Consider the following 21,165-nt stretch of genomic DNA (forward strand, 5'->3'; position numbering starts at 1 on the left):
AATAAAAAAAAATCTATTTTGCATTTTAATCAAACATGTGATGAAATCGAGGATTGACTGAAAGGAAGGGAGAACAAAATGGTGCTCATATGGTAATGTTGAAAATGTAAAGATGAGTGATGACATCTGAATGAGGTAGTGTCCAAAAAGACCAACACTGAGGGGGGCAATGTGTGGCATCCAAAGATAATGACAAATAGTGATGAAAATAAGATTATAATTAACAATGACTAGTGAGTGATGATGATAATTTACAGTGATGTTTGATTTTACTTAATAGATATCACTATCAGAGTTACACATACATTAAAATACAACATAAAACAAAATGATATTGATGATGATATTGTTGATAATGATGATTCGTGATGATGACACTGATAACGATAAAGATGTTGATTTTGATAATGACGACATGATGATGATGACATTGAAGAAACTGATGAAGTGGGTGAATGATGAATGACGACGATACAGATAAGATGATATTGATAAACGATAATGATACTGATGGTATTGATAAATGATGACCTAATGAGAATGATATTGATAAATGATGACTATGATATTGAAGATGATAATGATGATAACGAGTGGATGACACTGATGAATAATGACGATAAAAATAATTAATGATGACCAGATGATACTGATGATATGAAAGTTGATAGGTATGATGTCAATTACGGTGAGTGATATGACACGGAGGATTATATAAATTGATGATGGGGATACAGAGATTATTAATATTGACGATGATCGATGATCTTGTCAATGATGCTAGCCATAAAAACAATGTTTTCAAAGAATAGGAGGATACAATGCAACATTAATGACATAAATAATTCATGATAATGAAGGTCAAAAAAGTAATAACAACAAAATGATTGATATTAAAATAATCTTGATTGATTTATATTAGTCGTGTTATTGATTATATTGCGTCAATAAATTAAAGAAATCTCAATGCAAGAAGTACGTAAATAAGGATAACATTACACTCTCCACCACGTCTGTCAGCACGAACTGGCAGAAAAAAACACGACGAACAATAATAAATATCGAAGGCAAGAAAATATATTTGAAGATGCATCGTGAATTAGTTATCCATTACCTAAATCAAATGGACAGATCGAAATAAACGTAGCTGACGAAGAAATGTTATGTAGTTCAGGGTTCAAAGGTCATCGGAGATCGTGCCAAACTAAAATGTGATCGCAAAGGTGACATGTACGCACGTTTGTTACATGTACAAGTGTACAATGGGTTCTTGTAGCTTGCAATAATGTCATTTTAAACTGAGAAATTTTTAATGGGCATTCTGTATGTTATTCAGTCAGTATTCTCCTTGTAAATCTTAGGCCTATGTATTTCCATGCATTTTTGTTTACCATACCAGGGAAGACCCATACAGTACAGTACTTCCCATATTCTAAATCTTAAAAGGTTTTAGCTAAAAAATATGTAAAGAGACATCTTTCTGTGTGTTATCAAACGAAGTACTACTAAATAATATTTTGTTACACAATGTTTAAGATATGAATTATCATTTTAATAATTATTATAAAACTGTATTTTTCCTATTTACTTTTACATGACAAGCTAAAAAGCTATTAAGAAAAAGACACATTTCAAAAGTCATTAGTTGCTTATATTGTGGGTGACAAAATTATCGGCGAATGCGTTAAAAACACCCACGATATTGACAGCGACATCCTATAAAATAATGACGAAACTGTTCGACATTTAAAGACTTGATTTTGTTACATTGCTGCGAACAGTTGGTAAGGGAATGTCAGCCATATTTATAACATTTGAACATAAATGTGTATTCATATTTAAGGAGCGGATCCATAATATTAAATAGCTAGGGTTCCTTGAATCAAAGATATTTTATTTTTTTCACATTGTTTTCATCGAATTGAAGAAGTGATCTTTTCCTAGCTAAAAAATATAGGAAATTGCCTGACTTTTTATTGGTTGCTTGGGTTGCACTTAACAATATTCCAAAAATGTAATCATTTTCCTACTGTATGCAAGACGTTATTTTTTTTCAATTTAGATATTTATTTTTCATTACTATAGTACAGTACTTTTTTATATGAATGACGGAAAAGTTAAATTTGAAGTCAATTGGTTCTTTTAAGCGAAATTGAATTAAAAAAAAGATTAGCAAAATAAAACATTCTATTCTCGTTTCCGTGTTGTCTATCGGTGGCGTGTAATGAAATTTTGTTTTTAAAAACATGATCTCATAGTAAACCTACAGTATTGTTCAAATGTTTTACTGTACCAATACAATACAGTTATAGCCAACTTGACGAGGAAAACAATTTTATTAGCTAAATTGGTACCATTTCCCCACTCCTTGTTGCCGACATGGTGAACGGCTAGCATGAGCCTACAGTAGACTGCAGTTTATCCTTTTTTTAAATTAAATAATCATAACAATTTCTTTAACCATTTTCTTGCTGCATCAGCTCACAGCTATGCATTACAGTTACTATACTAATCAATAATGTTAATCCAAGGGGTTTCATATGTACGTCAATTGTCATCTGCACACTCAATTAAATTATGTTAATGACATCATCATAGGAAACAATTCCTTAAACCAGTCCGATTGCTAACAAATAAATTCAATCAAATTTTTCCAATCCATTACTTTCGTATTTAGAGTGAAAACAAAAAAGATACACCAATAAAATAATTGTGAGTGTGCAACTGAATTGGTTACGGTGTCTAGGCAATTCTGTTTTCATTATGGATGTGTTAAGAGGGGATGACTCACACACTCACAGAAATTAGAACGAATATCTTAAAATAGGGAAAACGTAAGAATAGGATAATTGTCCGGTGCAAAGCTACACAAAAAAGCTACTTCTTAATTTTAATTTTAGTGGTCTTACAAATTGACATTTTTTGTCTCATCTCAATTTACATTTAAAATCATTTTATGAAGGACACAAAAAATAATAAATTGGTCTCAAATTATTAACACTTACAGTACATCGTTAGGTTATTAGCGAAATTAAGTACTGTATACTGTACAGCCAAGTTCTTAAAAGTAAAATCGGTTTTACTGCATAGTATAATCTTTGTAGAGTACAGACCAGAAGGGTGCCAAAACACAGTACATGGTCCTATACTGAACATGCCTACTATCATTAATGTCAGAACACCAGCCAATACTATCACATAATTCAGGTCAAAAAGTTTAACTTTTCAACCGGGTGAAACTCGGCTGACTGCTTACTATTTCTATATTAGAAAAATGACGATATTAATTATGGTTTGAACTATACAAATTGGACTTGAATAAAGGTGGTTACACACATGCCTGGAACCCTGAGGAGGCCTGCTATTAAAAATTATCATTGATCGTATCGCCACGTATAATATTACATGGTGTGAGCAAGATGACATGAATGTTGAACATGATCGTACTTGTGCCATGCTCAAGAATAAAAGCATCGGCCATTAGTTGGTAAAATCACAGAGAGATTGCATCGAATTATAGAATTAAACTCGTTCTTTTAATAATATTATGGCCGGTCTGTTTGAAAACAAATTGGACAGTAGGAGACTAATTTAAAGACTTTGGTGAAACCTTAACCACACCTTAGCCAATTTGCACCACAGTATGCTAATTTCTTTTGCATTTACTGCATCAGGGAGCCTAGGCTGTGAGCCTAGTGGGAATAACTGTCATCATTGCAGGATCTTAGCCCAGGTTGTAGACAGGTGCTTAGCCTAGTACAGTGTAATAATTAAAGCAGCCTAGCAAAATCATTAAGGCAGCCAAGTACACTCATTATACCCAGCCTAGGCTAATCACTCAAACCAACATGAAGTCAAACAGGCATATAGCTTCGGCAAAACGTTTGTGGATAAGATCAAAGAGAATTAATCATTTAAAATATCTGAGCAATTTACGAATGTTAATCTCTAATTAATATTGCTCATCTCTGAAGTAGTACCAAACTATTTAAAACTAAACATTTTTTGAATAATCACTAAAATCTTTCAACTGTGCCGATATGATGAAAGTCTATCGGCTGGTGACTAAAGAATGCTTCAAGATTTTGACTTCAGAGTACCATTACCATTTTATTGAGTATTTTTAGGTGATCATTTAGAATAAAATGATCACCTATTGTTATTGTATAAAATCTTTATTATTATTTTTTTTTTAATTATTTTTTTTGGTTTTCCGCAACGAAGTTGCAGGAAAACCTCTTGTGATTGTACGAAATCATCATCATCTTTTTTGTCATCTTCTTTCTTTCTGTATGATTTTTGTGTAACGCTTTTCTCTGAAACTTGCAAACATAACATTTTGTGAACTATGTTAACATTTTGACATTTATGTAACGTCGTCAAGCGAAGCTTTTCATGATGTTTACAATTGCGCAACGTGACGTACGCGCGATTTAACGATTTTCTCGTATTTAACATAGGTCAAAAACCAAATAACATTTTAAATTGAAACTTTGCACAAGTTTAATTTATATCATGCGCTAACTTTCTGTTGAACAAAAATTGCGTGTTTTACACAAAGTTACGCGTGCACGCGCATTTAAAATTTCAAAATGCGCAAAATTAATTTCTAATCAACTTTCTACGCGTTTCATGTCGTTTTAAGCATGTAAAAAATTCCCACGCGTGCGCAAATTTTTACGTGTGCGGTGCGCACGTAGCATTAAAAACATATTTTTTTCGCGTGATTTATGTTTTTCCAGCCTTTTCTAGTAATTTTACCAACTTTTAAACAATTTCGACTTACAGTAACGTCATACGAGCACGTGGAATTGGACAATTTGCGCGAGTTTTTGTTGAAAAAGTTAAAAAATTCGTCAAAATTATGCCTTTTTTTAAACAGTCGTAATTTCTAAACTGCACGGTCAACTTTTTGTGGATGACATTTTCTGGAAGTTAATGAGTTGTAGATATCGGATCATGTATCAATATGGCTAACCGGACATTGTGACGTCATCGTATGGCCACGCTAATATAAAATTTAGGATTTTTGTATCTTTCGTCATAGCTCATCACATTTAATAGAGCGCATCTCCACTTATCCGTTTTCCATTTTCACCCAAATTTTGATATTGTCTAGGTCAATCAACTGTCTTTCGCATGAATTAGAAATATTTTAATTTTTTTGACGTCATCATTCCTAAAAATTTAAATTACGTGTGGCATTAATTTCATCTTTACAGTAAATTTTAATCAGTTATAGCTCGTAAGAATAAAATTTGATAATCACGATTAAAACGTTTTATGGAAGCTATTGGATTGTAGATACGAAATCATGTGAAAATTTTGCCAATCGGATGTTGTGACGTCATCATATGGCCAGTTAAATGAAAAAAGTCGTATTTTCATCTTTTGCGTCATAATTCATTACATTTAAAAGAGCGCGCATCAATATTTCACGTATTCAAATTTCTTCTAGACGTTAATATGTTGTTGCTGAGATAATTTCCTTCCGAAATTGCTACCTTCACATTTCATTTTAAAACCGTCAACATGTTAAAATTTGCAATAAATAGCGGGTCCCGTAATTTCACCTATTCTACACTGTGTGATATGGATACAGATTATACTGTGTATACTATATATGAATCGAAATAATAGAATTCAGCAATAACAACATATCATATTCTTCAGTTCAGGTCATAATGCCAACGTGAACACTTCCTTTTGTCCTCAACCTATCCCTTAATGTTAAAAGGTACGTCGTTACACGTTCATGTTGCACCACTTGCGCGGCGGAAAACCAAACTCGTCAAAGTGACGAGTTACATGTCTAGTTCTTTTTATTGTTTCTGTACACTATTTTGTGTAACAATTATCTAAAAAAGTTTAATGTCAATGATTACAAAAATTTCAGAATATCTTTCAAATAATACAACTTAATCCTAATAAGCTTTCCAGCGTGATCACTCATCCGTGACGACATTTATACGCCATTTTGCGAAATCACATTATCAATCATATCTCCATAATTCATTATCACATATTAATGAAATTCACTACACGTAAACTTCAGATCAAGGGTAAAAATATTAGCAAATAAAAACGCACGCGCACGTAGGTTCATGCGCGTGATATCGCGCGTTAAAAATTTAAAACGCTCAAAATTAAGTTTTGATCAATTTAGAGCATGAATTAGGCCATTTGCATGTTTCAAAAAATTACTGCGCAAAAATGCGTTTTTGCGCGCGCGATACTTAAAAAGCGTAAAAAATATGAATTTTTTTTACAAATCTCATTCTACTCACCATCCTTAGTACATTCACCAAATTTGAGTCAGTTCCGACTTAAAATAACGCTATATGAGCACGTTAAAAATTACAAAATGCGCACATTTATTTTACAAAAGTTCTGAAAATGGTGAAAAATAGGTCTTTTTTAAAATGAAAATAATTCTTCAGAATGCAAGATGACCCCCGATTTTTTTAACTTATTCTGGAAGCCATTGAGTTGTAGATATGAATTCATGTACATATTTTACGTACAAAATGTTTTGACGTCATCAAATGGCCACTTGAATTTAAAAATTAGGATTTGTTATCTTTTTGTGTAGATTATCACATTCAACAGAGCGCATCTTGGTTATGTGTGCTCGAATTTCGCACAACTTTCAGTATGTGCTTTCTTAATTAATTATCTTTATCATGAGTTTACACTATCTTCATTTTAATGACGTCATCACGCGTAAAAACTTGAATAACGTAGGCCGTGTAATTTCACCTTCGCAGTAAATTTGAATATCTTACAGCTCTTCAGAATTGAAGGTTACCTTGATGATTATAATTTATTATGAAAGCTGATGAAATGTAGATATTAATTCATATAAAAATTAAGCCTATCGGATGTTGTAACGTTAACATATGGCCAGTTGAAGTGAAAAAGTAGTTTTTTCATATTTTTCGTCAAAGTTATACACAATTCAAAGAGCGCGCACAGCGCTTCTACGTGCCAAATTTTTTTCCAAATCTTATATTTTTTTGCTCAATTAATTATCTTTCGAAATTGTCATCTTAACGTTTAGTTTGATAACGTCATCATGCCAAAAAATTAGAACATGTGTGTCCCGTAATTTCACCTATGCTACACTGTATATAGATATACAGTATATACTGTACATATTGTATATGGCATATAGGCACAACTCAGCACTATAAGCATATAATAGGATGGCATACATCAACATTTTCCGATCGTATGTTAACGTACGTGCATGTTTAAAAAAAAATTAATTTCAGTAAAATGATAAAAATGATCACCTATAATTCGTCAAAGTGACGAATTAAATTCTAGTTAAACTTACAATTCTACTGTAGGAATTTGATTTAAACATGAGTGCTGATCAAACCCAACTGGAAATTGATCTCGCACAGAATTAATAATCAAATACTGCACCTAAAACAATTGTGTTTTTTTTTAAATAAAAAAAAATTAAATATTCTGAATAACAATCATAAATTAGGATTTTATGGGTGAATTTATTTGTTTTTCAATGTTTGTGATTTAAGACACAAGGTTACAACTATCACTGTCAGATTTTGATGTTAATACATTCAATCATACTATTAAAATGACATTCAATCTCACACTCCTTATAACATTCTAACACAAAATCCAACATGGAAAGTGAAAATTGAATTATATCGTAAATTATAAACTGGGAAAGAGAAACAAGGGAAGCAAGGCGTGGATGGAATTTTTACGAATCAGATAAAAATCTCGGGAAATGTAGTTCACCAGTTTTTAAAACAAAATCTATCAAAGATACCTCTTTCACATTGACTACAGTAGCAAAACTCACCGGGTACACACAATAAAATATACGCCATGTTGACGTTCAGGTTATTGAATACTGTAAAGTATTTCTTACAATCATTCAAACTACCATTATTTAGCATTGTACTATGACAACTTATTTAATTAATTATTTAATTAACAATTATTGTATTGTCCCCCAAAAAAATGAAAAATGAAGATTAATTAAATCAGACTTTAATTAGGTTATTTTGTAGTGTTAATAAGTTAATCACTTCCGCAGAAAAAAAAATGGGGGAAAATAATGTTTTCACTTATAAAATGACAATATAAATGGTTAAATTCAACCAAAATCACATTGGCTGGCAGCCAATTTGGCTATTTTTTGCTTTAAATTACATTTTTTTTCAGGTAAATCAATTTTTTTCCATCCAATTAAAATGGCATATTCAACAACAAAAATGGTAAAAATATATTTTTCAGGGGGACAATACATCTTTAATAATAGAATATATTTGCCGTAATTGGAGGTTTTCAATGACAAAATGTGAAATCCAAAATTATAATCAATTACAAATCTAACAACGGTGAAAATATTGAATGGAACTACATGGACTGAAATAAGATGAACATTGAACTCGTGAAATGAACTACTGTATCTCAATTAAGGACGTTAATATCATTAAATTTATGTGGTAATCACTAAAGATAACTAAATTTGAATGTTCACTTTGTATGGATAGAAAATGTATCCAGTCAGTGTAGCGATGGAATAAACAATTAATGCTGGAGGTACTGTAGCATGTTGTGAATGACCTTGACTGACCCCCACAGGGCAGGAAGAAGGAGAGTACAATCCTGTAGGCTAGAGTGCTAAGAATTGATAGATGATTGCTATAATAGCTATTAGGCCTTTTGTAAGCAGAAACACTGTATCTGTTGACAACATTTAGGAAGTATTTTATTTTTGGGGAGTTGTTGAAGGAGACCTACTGTACAGTATACACAATTTAATCCATGCATGATTACAGTACTGTATATAGGCACTGTAGTTGGTAGAATTACCATTTGTCTGTATAACATTTCGAAACGAAATCTCACTATAAACAATGGCGATGTTCCTGTACCCAGGGAAGAGTTAACTTCCCTGCTGTACCTAGCCTAAAATGTAGTCTGAACATTCCTAACCCAAGCTACCTGTACTAACAATGACTAACAGTAACTTTCACCGATTACCCTAATATAAAATCTGCTGCCAGGACTATTGCTTAGAAATAAAGTTATAAAACTCTTCCAAAAGTGGACACAAAGAAAACTGTACATGTTTTCCTTTAAAATGGAAACTGCAATAAAAGGCATCACATCCGATCTGGTTTTTTTTTTATAGAGTTGACTGTTATGGTAAGTTCTATTATACTGTATAAAAGAGATGTGACTTTGTTATTTGTTGACGTATCGTTGACTACGGCCAGAAAACAATAGCAGTACGGTTCAAGCTAAAAAATTGAATAGCTTGGCCATTCCATTTTATCATGGTTTTCTTTCACTCACACCATACCATATCTCATGTTAATCTATATAATGGTAAATTTAACCTTTCATATCATAATGGCCATTTTTTGTTTATCCCAGTAAACTAGGCACAAAATGGACTGCTTACCTCTTCTTGAGCTGACAACTGATTCAGTTTCTGTGTCAATTAGTTTTTCTGAACTTCCTTCGGCGTTTGCACTGCAAGATAAAAGAAAAACATATTTTTGTTTTACTACAGTGATAAATACCGCTACATGTACAGCACGCAATATTTTCGCCAGTGTAGAATAGCCAAATGTGTAAGTTGTGTAATAAATGTTGGGTCTTTAATTTTTTGGATCATCATGAATTACTGTAGATCAAAACCTATTAAAATTAAATTATAGACCCAAAACTTCAAGATCAATCAGAAGCAAGTCTTCAATAAATTGCTCTTTCAATCAATTGAAAGGCTGAACTGCCTGGTGTTTGAATGTTTTTTCTGTTGCAAGGACTTACAACTTCTGGGTGGAGATGGGTAGGAACAAGTGTACTATTTAAAAGTGTTCACATCGCCCAAAAGCTATTATATCTGATGAAGGGCTAATGTTGCCCGAAAGCTCTGCTAACTTTTCGTTTTTTTTGTATCTCTATTGACATCCAGCCACAGAAACCCAAAGCATTCTCATTTTTTCAGTATTCTGCCTTTGGATTTAAAAATATATTTATATATATTTCACCATTTACTTTAACACCCACCTATAAAAGAAACTTCCAGATACCTGAAAGTTTTAGTTATTTTCCTACTCACACTTTTATCCTCTTTTAACTCTTGTTTTTTTACACCCACTTATACTATATCTACCCATATCATAAAGACACTTGATTCAGGTACACTACACAGGCCTACAGGTACTACTATAATGTACATGACTATAGAAATAGATTCATCAAAACCTATTACTGTTAATAGCTACAATTCTCTGTTGTATCAAAATAATAACCAATTTGAGTAATGTAAATCCTGCAATGCATAGGGTACAAATTGATGATGTAATCGTTTGGATATAAAAGCATCAATTATGTATTAGGAAACATTTATAAGTAATAGTTGTTCAATGATAAACAACAACTGTCATAAATAAAGTAGAAGGCCAGGTATATATGTCACTTTCAGGTGACAAATGACAACCTTCTCTATGATGACATTATTTTATCATAGCATTTTGTAGTATTAATAAATCAGTTTGTCTGATGGCATTTACAGAAAATTCTACACAACATAGGAAAAAGGTACCGGTACTTAAGTTATATAACCATACAGTATTTTTTTTTTCCAAGTATTTTTTTTAATAGATTTTATGTAAAATATAGTAATATGGTGGGATTGACGTCACAGAACTTTCACAGATTGCGAAACAATGAAAAACAGTAAAACTACGCCTTTTGGGGCATTCATATTAAGGGGACACTCTCCTGTTGTATGAATGATATATGCAATACGTTTACTACTACCCATCTACTTTTATTTAAGAACACGTTGGTGGGTGTCCTCTATAGAGGCTCTACTACTGTATTGTTATTTCAATGAACTGAATTCATTGCAGGCAGTCTCATTTTATGATTTAGTGAATTTAAATTATTTGTTTATATGTATTTTTATGTATTAATTATAAAATAGCAGTGATAAATGTTCGCAACTTAGGAACCTAAAAATAGTTAAGATGTCAGTAGACCAGAAAGGATGTTTTTTTAACAGACAAGATGACTATCAAACTATTTATCTACGTAGCCGATTGGTTAATAATAACTAGTGGATTTGCTTATCCAAACACTAGGAATAAACCTGACATTTAAAGCCACATGCTTCAAAACCATGTAATGAAATTCAATTAATTTGAGTGACACTTAAAGCAAGGGATGATTGACAACTTATGATAAACACCTAACAATGCTGATGTTCAACTTTGACCTCTGAATATACAGTATTCCACTATTAAGGATAGAATATGGACTGTATTGTAAACATAAAACTGATGGGCATGCATTGTTGTGTATCTACTATTCTGTACACTAGTTTTCTATTGTACTAACTATCCTAACATTATAAAAATAACATACAGAACATTAATATTAATTTACCCTTATTTATAACTGTGTATAGTTTTATTATACATGCTGAGCCTTATATTTCTGTACTGTACTATACATACTACCATGTACTTTTTATTTATCCACTTTCTTTATTTCTTTATTATTGTAATCAGTCAAGTATTACAGTTATCATACATGAACCTTTAACAAATTTGAATATTGTGTTATTTTTGGGGTAAAACATTTTTTAAACAGTTATTTTGAACCAAAAATGATGTTTTACTAAAAAAATATTAAAGTAGTTAACCACAAAATTATTACTTTTTTGTAATGTAAGTGAGCCGTTACATGTTTAAAATGGAGCTTGCTGGAATTTGCATTGTTTAGCATCCATTATTATCCATATCTTCAGAAAACCAGTAACATACAGTGGAGTAATTCAATCCCAAGAAACACACTTTGAAAATTATTAAGGCTACATTTAATTATGATAAATTATATAACCTGAGATGAGAGGTTACATGAATTACAGTACTGTATGTACAGTGATTCAGATTCTAACTTCTGTATGATTTGTCATCAAACGGCATGCACAGGCTCATTCATTTTGCTATAGAAGAATAAGAAGAGAAAACTTTGTCTGCATGGAGGGGACACAATTAACTTTTTTAGTTTACTAATTAAGTTGAGTTAGATAAATAGTTATTGACAATTACAACGAATTTAGGTTCAACGATTTTCCCCAAATAGGGGTGTTTTCTGACGTGGTATACTGTCTAAGTTGATGCTGAAAAATACCCGCACACCGTAGTTTATTCAATTCAAAGTACAGTAACATTTATTTTTAAAAACAAGGATAACTCAAAATCAAGGCTAGACACATTAAGAATTCAACATTTTGATCTATTTGATCATTTTAAATAATCTTGAAAGTAAGTAGAAAGTAAAGTTGAATGAAGTTTGCACAACAGATAAACAATCATTAATGATTATTTAATTATCACTTTCCAGATAGGAATCTTAAAGGAAACCACAAACTATCAAATCTTAAGTACAGATAATAAGAATCAATTGGCTGTCAGTAACATAAATTGCCTCATATTTCCTATCTTATCAAGTAATTATCATGTTTTATTCAATAATGTTGTTTGGACATAAGCTCCTTCTCAATTGCTAAGTACTAATGTATGGCAGGCACTTCAGTCAAAAGTATTGGTATTTTAAACACCATGAAGAACAAAAGGGAAAAAGTTTATCAGAATTTCAGGTCAGTCGAGTAACCTTTTGAGGTTAATGACATCAACAATGTATGCAATGCTATTGGTTGATAGTATCACATGGTCTGTTTATGAAGCAGACAATAAGGTAAATATGACCTATTGTACTGTGTACTATTAATAATGTGAGAGGTTTACATTTTCTGTCTGTTGCGTTACAAAGTACTTTTAGGAAGATTTAGGAGAGGAAGGAAATTGTTGGCGTACATTGTGGCTAAACTAATGTCAATTCTTGTAGAAAAAGACGAACACCGTCGATTTACCACTATACTAAGTGTGTCGCAATTGATACGCTATTTTCATTCTAGAACCAACCTTGCTTTAATGTTTAAAAAATAAATATAACCTCTATAGTGCGTCAGTATTTAAATTAAGACCAGTTTGAATGCACCCTTGTTTTTTTTCATATGCGCATAGTGGCGTGGAGCGTAATGAAAATGGAACATTGATGTTCAATTTTATTAGCCAGAGTCGGACCGGAGCAGGTGTAAAAGATGGTTAAGAATACAAATAAATGGAACAGACAGGTCTTGAACCCATGCCACATGTCACATGCTAGTCTGATCCTTGCCATTACGACCGTAATTATTCAACCTAGCCTAACAATAGCAATAACTATCATCATAACCAATTACTGTAAATTCAAAGGCTATATTGTGGTATTAACATCAATCTCAAGGTATTGCGTTTTTCAGACTTGTTTTGAGTAACACATTTTATAGCATACTGCCTGTATATTTTTTAATGTTTTTAATATTCAGGTTGTAAATCTGCACAGTCTCATGGGATAGTTGTGGTTACATTAATAGGCTTTGTTTAAATTGGTTAATAGAATAATACTGATTGGAATGATACGTTGATACGCACCAATGGTCACGAATTACTACTTCATATCAAGTGCCTTTTGAAAAGTATACTGTAGCGTGTCAAGGTGTAATTTATTCCGAGATATTTAGATACAATGCATCATAGTTTTTAATAAATATCTATATATAATTCTACAGGAGACAACTCAAGAATTGAAAGAACAGACAGTACAGTACTTCAATATCGATATCTCTATCTTTTATCTCGACACCAACTTTTTTTCACCCACCCAAAAAAAAAATGAATACTACAGTACACTACCAACTGTACACAGTCTTACTGTAGGATTCTGACATCCAGTACATTTGTGTGTAGTGTAATTGGTCAGTTGAAGAATGTAATAATAAAGAGAAAACATTAATGTCCAATAAAAGCAGTCTGAGTGTTAATGAACTCGTGCCAACCTACAAACAGGGCATTTAACAGCGTTTATTGTGCTATTAATAGGGTTTAAATTGGCATAGATCATTTCTACATCATGATACAAACAGAGTTTGACAGTCGAGATGACATAAGGAGATACTGACGTAATGAGCTACTTTAGTAAAAGGGACTTAGAGCCATGGGAATACTAAGCAACCTACACAGCAGTACTGTAACTATACTACTGTACAGTAGGCTTAAGATGAAAGTCTTTATTTCCAGCCAAGTCAACTGTATGCAAAGAGAAGCGGCTACATTACACTAGGCCTAGTAAAGGATCGTTCTGTATTAATCTATATTGCAAATTATGCTACAGTAGGCCTACTATAGGCCTAGTCTAGTGTCTAAGACTTGCTTGTCTAAACTAGGCCAGGTCAAATGTACTAAGTATAACCCATTATTCAAAATCCTGTAGAAATGAACCTGAAGACCAAATAAGTCCTAGATTAATTATCCTATTTTTATGGGATAGCTATTGAAGAGAATGCCTCCATCCTCTAGTGCGAGTACTGTAGTACAGTAGGTCAACCAGATCTTAAATCCTTAGCACTCTAAAGACCAATTTAGATTAGCAGTGGATGGCAGAGTGTCTGGAGATTATTAGAGTGCTAAGGAAGTCTCCAGCCATCCACTGCTTTGGAAAGGTCAACAAGATCCAGAATAACGGCATATTTTTTTTGTCTCTGTCTCCATACAATGTGTCCACGATGGCCCAAAACTTAAATTGCACTTTCCAAAGATTTCAAAGGAAGTAAACCCAATAACCAAGGGTACACTTAAGCCACTTGGTACAATGTCAAGCCTAGGATCACACTTGAGGAAGTGTTGAGTTTAAAAGTTAGCCCTGGGTCTACTTATCAAGCACTTCTATTTCATTGTTACTAGGTTTGCTAGAACTAGCTAATATAAAAACTTTATAAATTTAAAATTAAGAAGGTTGGATTAAAATCAGTAAATGAAATAAAAATCAGGAGAATTTGTCATTATGCGGGACATTTATTTAAGTAGTGGCTGTGTGTTTACAGTGGCTGTGTGTACTAGTATACAGCCGTAACCCCTACTCATCTCGAAAGATGAACTACATGTACACAAGCATTTTTGGACCTACAGTTTATAGTCCTTATCTGAGAAGACTTGTTCAATCACCAGAATCATTTGAGCGATTGAGGCTTGAACTCCTGCCGATATTATGGCTAAGTATACGGTTCCACTGTCTTGGCCACTCATTCGGTCTAATGAATTGTCTGTGAACTAAGTGGATTGATACCTCAACTTCTTGCAGTATCAACAAACTACAGTATTAACAAACAGAAGAAATACTGTACCAAAATTATCTCAATCGGCATGGCCTGATTGACAAAAAACTTACTGAAACGAAGGCGGGCGTGAGTCTCCTATGCCGCCTGTGCGTTCCATGGGGGGTTGCATCTCCCCATTATGACTCTCCGCACATTGTGATGATGTGTCTGAACCGTCCCCTGGTACAAGCTGAAAATAACAAAATTAAAAGCATAAATTGAAGTACATTGGTATTAAAACAATAATATTATCAAAAGAGTTATCAAAAAAAATGATGTAGAAAACTTTATTTTTGTGCTTTAAATAATAAAGTAATTAAAAATATTCTGGCACTCAAAGAAATTTTCTATAGTCCTATTCACACACACACTATAGTTAAGCGTGCATAGAACAGACTTAAGCTGAATTAACCATCAGAGAGTTAAGTTAATATACTGTAAGGGTATGTGTGATTGGTTAACTGTCATCTTACAATAATGTTTTAATAATGATACTAAACTAAACGTTTCACAGGCATAATAGTTAAACCGATTGAATGACTATATTTAACTCTGGCTGAGAAAAGAGCGTATAAATTAAGTCTTGGTACATCTCTATTCAATAAAACTATGCTATTCTCACCATGTAAAACAAGCATCATTAAAAACACATGTTATTGTTGTGCTGTTTAGAAGATCCCTGAATGGGCAACTATAGGAATAACCTTGTGTGATTTGTACCTTTCATTTGTATAGGCTCAGGATAGACAGGCCTATTCATCTTTTGTGTATAATGGTGTAATGTTTAGTAATTAAATGCATTGTGTTTTATTTAGTAAAGGACATAGCACAAGGCTTCTAAATGAATGAAATTAGGTGAACAACAGATGGAATGGCTAGCACTATTAACATACTGCTAATACTAATAATACAGCATTATAATAGACAGTTCAAAATAGCTTCTATTCTACAGAATATAGTGATTAGTATCAGCAAAAATATCAGGACTACCATTTGGTAATCCCGTTTCTATAGGAACTGTTACATCATTTTTGTCAATGAAATGTAAACAAATAATGTTTAAAATGATTATTCGGTCTAATTTGATTTAAAAGCTAAACGTAATCAGCAAACTAGACAATAATAACAAACAGCTTTAAGAATAAAAAATGTTATCTAAATAATTATTCTCACCCTGCCCTACAAAACCATTTTTTTTTTTTAAATGTTTCAATTTGTAGACAATTGTTCTAAATGGTTTACATGTGAGTGAATCTAATTAAATTTCAACAGGTTAAATGACGGAAATGAAGAAATTATGCCATTAAATGAAAAAAAAAATCACCCAAATACAGTCTCATTTCTAAAGCATAAATGAGCAATTTGCTTGCAGTAATGATTCAATGGTACAAATCCTCAATATTATTATTATTATCAGTATTAACTATAATACTCTTAATAGTTTTTTTAGTCATTTCTATCCAAACAGTGCAAGTTTAAACAGCTGACTACAGTAGCCAATGTCAAAGAAAATTTAAAACAATAAAAAATAAAGCAAACATGTGGACAGTGGGCTATAATTTATAGAAAACTATTATTTTTAGACAATAACACCACCTACAGTATACAGTATAAATAAACACAATTTTTATAGTAACTACTCTAGCCTACTGCAATTTAGAGCTACTACAGTAGTATTACAGTATTTGGTTTTAAACAAAGGATGGTATTTATTACCAAACAAAATCATCTTATTTTTTTTCCTCAAATATAAGTTCCTTCAAAAATATTAACAAGGGAGCGAAAAAGAAAATCGACATAAAATAAACCATCAATAACATGAATCTGACTGTTAAAACACATTAAAAGGGTAAAAACAAATCAGAAGAAACTACTAAGCTACTGTATGCGGAATATGGGAATGGCACTGTTGAAATGCAACATCTACCATTCTATCAACTATTACTAGAAAAGTAGAAGCGAAAACAACTGTTTGTTCCCTAGGTAACCGTTTCATCTGTGATAATCGAGGGAAAGTAGGTTTATTGTGTGCAAGGAGAATATTTGTAATACTGTATCATGTGTATGTGTTTGTTTTTTCTGTTATTAGGAAAATTTTTTTAGATTTAGACTAAAAATGCAAAGTTTTCTTCTAATTCTATAATTTAAATTAAGCTACAGTACTGTAACGCAATTGAAACACTGAAGCGTGGTTCCCACACTAGAATGCAACTCAGTGACGTATCAACACAAAGTGCTGCATTGCGTAATCACAAGTAGGAACCGACAACGCAATAGTGCTGCAAACACCGTGGTTTGATTTCACACAAGCGGTGGCAAACACAATTATTAGAAGGGTATTTTCTTACATTGCGTAGGTTGCGTTACGTTGCGTCGCTAGTGGGAACCAAGCTTAATACAAACTTAGGCTGTGTTTCTGCAGAAAATGACAAAACATCTCATTTCTCCTCCAAATGAACCTTTATATCTAACATCTCATTTCTCCTCCAAATGAACCTTTATATCTAGTATCATCACACTACATATATGAACAATAAGGGTTTCTTAAGGGGTAGGGTAGCCCAATATGTTAAACTGAAGGGTTACCCTACTGTACTTTAAACATGGTTGAAATATTCAAATAAATGCTCAAACAATAACCAATACTGTATGTTGTAGCTAAAACCTTATAGTACTTTGGTTAAAGGCCTTAAATTCCAACACCACCCTGTTCATGATGTGTTTTTTAATTGCGTTTAATTATTCATATTTTAATAAAAAAGCAATTAAAAATAGCTTAGATGATAGACCATACTGTTACTGTATATGGACAAATTAGTTGTACAATACAGGAGATAAAAACTTAACCCATACTTTGGTGTATAACTGGCCTTCCAACACCACCTCCATGGTGTTTTTTAATCATTTAATTTCTGTACAGAAGGATATCATTAAATTAAAGCAATAAAAAGTAAACAAAACTATTGTACACACGACAAAGAGGTATAAACTTTGTAACCTTTTATTGTTCGTACAGTGAGCTAAAAACTTAACCCATACAGTATTTCGGTTTAAAATTGGCCTTCCAAAACCACCTCTGTAGTGCTTTTTAATCGTTTAATTCTATACAATCATTAAATTAAAGTAATAAAAAACAAATAAAACTAATGGAGATGACACAGCTATAAAATGATAATCTTTAGTGCGGACTTAATTGTCCTAGAAGGCTAAAATATGACACTGTAACACTAGAAGATGAATAAAAAATAGAAGGTTTAAAATAATCCTACAGGAATTAGGTTCCTACTGTATGCTGGGAATTATACTCGTTTATACTTGTATTTAATCCAGATATTTAAACTAGTCACACCATATAATTAACTGGATTAAGAGTAATAGCTAGTACTGTATAGTAGGTTAATATTTTTAATGAGATCTTTATGATAATTAGTTTGAAGATTATTTATCCGTTTGTTCAAGTTCTTTTTAAAACTAATTTGAAATCCAATACTGTAGTGTATCAGAGTGCCAATTATACTCTTTTGGGCCAAACCCCTTTCTGCTAAACCCTTCTTTGCGATGACACTTTTCTTAATAAAAGCCTATTTTCCACTACTGTACTGTAGGTCTGTACTTTCGGTTCTCGTGAATAAATTCGCCTAGTGGAAAATTGGCTTTACAGTCCACATAGACGCAAATGAGTTGACCGATTACAAGCAAGGTCCAGCTGATTCATCATGATCGGCAAAATTAGTTGCCGCGCTTATTATTTTTTTTGTTGCCTACAAGTGGGTACCAAGCTTTAAGATTTTCAACTCAGCCAAATTAGTTATCAGTTTACACTGTATTGGGATGCAAACTATTAAAAATATATGCAACAAATCAATCAAGCTCAGGCATTCGCATGAGCTTGTTGGCAGCCATGCAAATTGACGAAGCAAAAAAAAAAAACAATAAAATAAAACTTGCAGTAAAAAAAAAGGGTAAGTGAAAATGTTTATATTTTATGAAAATGTTAGTGGGAAATACACTCAAGATGGTTGCGGCTTTGGAGACAATTTGTAATCATAATGTACACTGACTATACTGAAGCACATGAATACAACATTGGCTCCATGTTCTCTGGATTACTCATTGTAATAAACAAGACATGCTAAACATGAATAAAGAATATCCCACAGTAATAGATGAAATCTAGACATATTGTCTACAATAACCATAATAAATTGACTTGAATTGAAGAAAGGTGGGTATTAAAATCTACTTATAAAATCATTATCATTTTATCAACTTATTAATATTCAAAACACCAACTGGCAAAGAGCAATTCAAACTACTGTAAAGGCTTTGTTCACACAGAAAACTACAGGGTAAAGATATGTTCACACAGCAAACTACTGTACAGGATAAGGCTACTGTATGTTCACATAGCAAACTACAGGGTAAGGCTATGTTCACACAGCAAACTACAGGGTAAGGCCATGTTCACACAACAAACTACAGGGTAAGACTAACTGTATGTTCACATAAACTACAGGGTAAGGCTATGTTCACACAGCAAACTACAGGGTAAGGCTATGTTCACACAGCAAACTACAGGGTAAGGTTAACTGTATGTTCACATAAACTACAGGGTAAGGCTACTGTATGTTCACACAGCAAACTACTGTACAGGGTAAGGCTACTATATATTCACACAGCAAAATACAGGGTATGGCTATGTTCACACAGCAAACTACAGGGTACTACTGTATAAGGCAATGTTCACACAACAAACTACAGGGTAAGGCTACAGTATGTTTACACAGCAAACTAATGGTTAGCATTATATAGCCCAAAGAAATAATGCGCATTCATACAGAGTTCTTTCCCAATCCGGATAACCCCAGGCCAAATCATGAAGTGTGTGTCATAAGACCAGAATATTGAGAAGCAAGTAAAAGACAATAATTGTGATTTTCTTTCAAATACAGTTAACATAATGTTTGCTTGGTCTTATTATACTGTAATAATACAGTACTGTACAGCTTTAAATCAAAGTTTACATTTTCAAATGAGGACACATCTCTTAATTAAAAAATTTGAAGCCAGGTTCATTTTTATATGGAACAGTGATGACTCACACTGCCATCATTGCTGTTCTCACTCTTCCATCATTTCTCCATTTTATTTACTTTAATGAGATTCATTGGTAGTTTTTTTTAAAGCAATAAAGCATAACTTATGATTTTTTTGTCTATTTTGCTCAAAATTGTAGTCGGTTTTATTTTATGTACTGTACATTTATTGTTTAATGTGTAACACTGTGTGAGAAGTATTGTACCTGTACAGTAACGATAATATATCACTTCTTTCAAAGACCTACTGTACTGTACACACACCTCCGAAAAGAAATTAAAGCTTTTTGCAAAAATAACCAATATACTTTATAGGTCTTATGAGACCTTCAGCTTTTAAAACCGAAAGCAAAATCTGGCATAAAGAGATGTTGAATTCAACATCAAAGACACAAAATAAAAGGACATTTAAGTTTTGCTGGTAAAGTCAAAATGTAACAAAACTGCTGTCAATGGAAGTAGAGTAAACCAGTATTATATAAAATACAAACATTTTTAAAATAAGTTTAAAAGCTATGGTTGGTAGGCAAAATAATAATTTCTTGGTGAAATTTATTTTTATTGGATTTCAATGAAATCTACCCATGAGTCGCATGAACCATAGACTGCCTATTGAGAACCCCTGTTCAACCTCTGTCGACACTATCATTATCAAATTAGTTTGACAAAAAAAAAGTGTGTACCCAAATATGGTAGTAGTGATATGCCCAAATATGGTCCATAATAGGTACAACCAATTTTTTTTCCACATAAACCTTGACAGTGTAGACATTGCTTTAAACTACAACTGTATGTTAAATTGCCATC

General features: G+C 32.4%; 1 protein-coding gene across 3 annotated transcripts in view; it reads right to left on the reverse strand.

Moving 5' to 3' along the window:
• LOC144836084 (segment polarity protein dishevelled homolog DVL-3-like) overlaps positions 1-21,165 on the reverse strand; it is a 65,669-nt gene that overhangs the window by 37,706 nt on the left and 6,798 nt on the right. For all 3 annotated transcript variants that reach the window (XM_078691270.1, XM_078691268.1, XM_078691267.1), the window contains exons 3-4: positions 15,334-15,452; positions 9,452-9,522 (exon numbers count right to left, since the gene is read on the reverse strand). In XM_078691270.1, coding sequence (XP_078547396.1) covers positions 9,452-9,522; positions 15,334-15,452 — 190 coding nt within the window. The remainder of the gene's footprint in view (positions 1-9,451; positions 9,523-15,333; positions 15,453-21,165) is intronic.

This window comes from Antedon bifida, chromosome 2 (assembly GCF_963402885.1).
Source record: "Antedon bifida chromosome 2, ecAntBifi1.1, whole genome shotgun sequence".
Taxonomy (NCBI): domain Eukaryota; kingdom Metazoa; phylum Echinodermata; class Crinoidea; order Comatulida; family Antedonidae; genus Antedon; species Antedon bifida.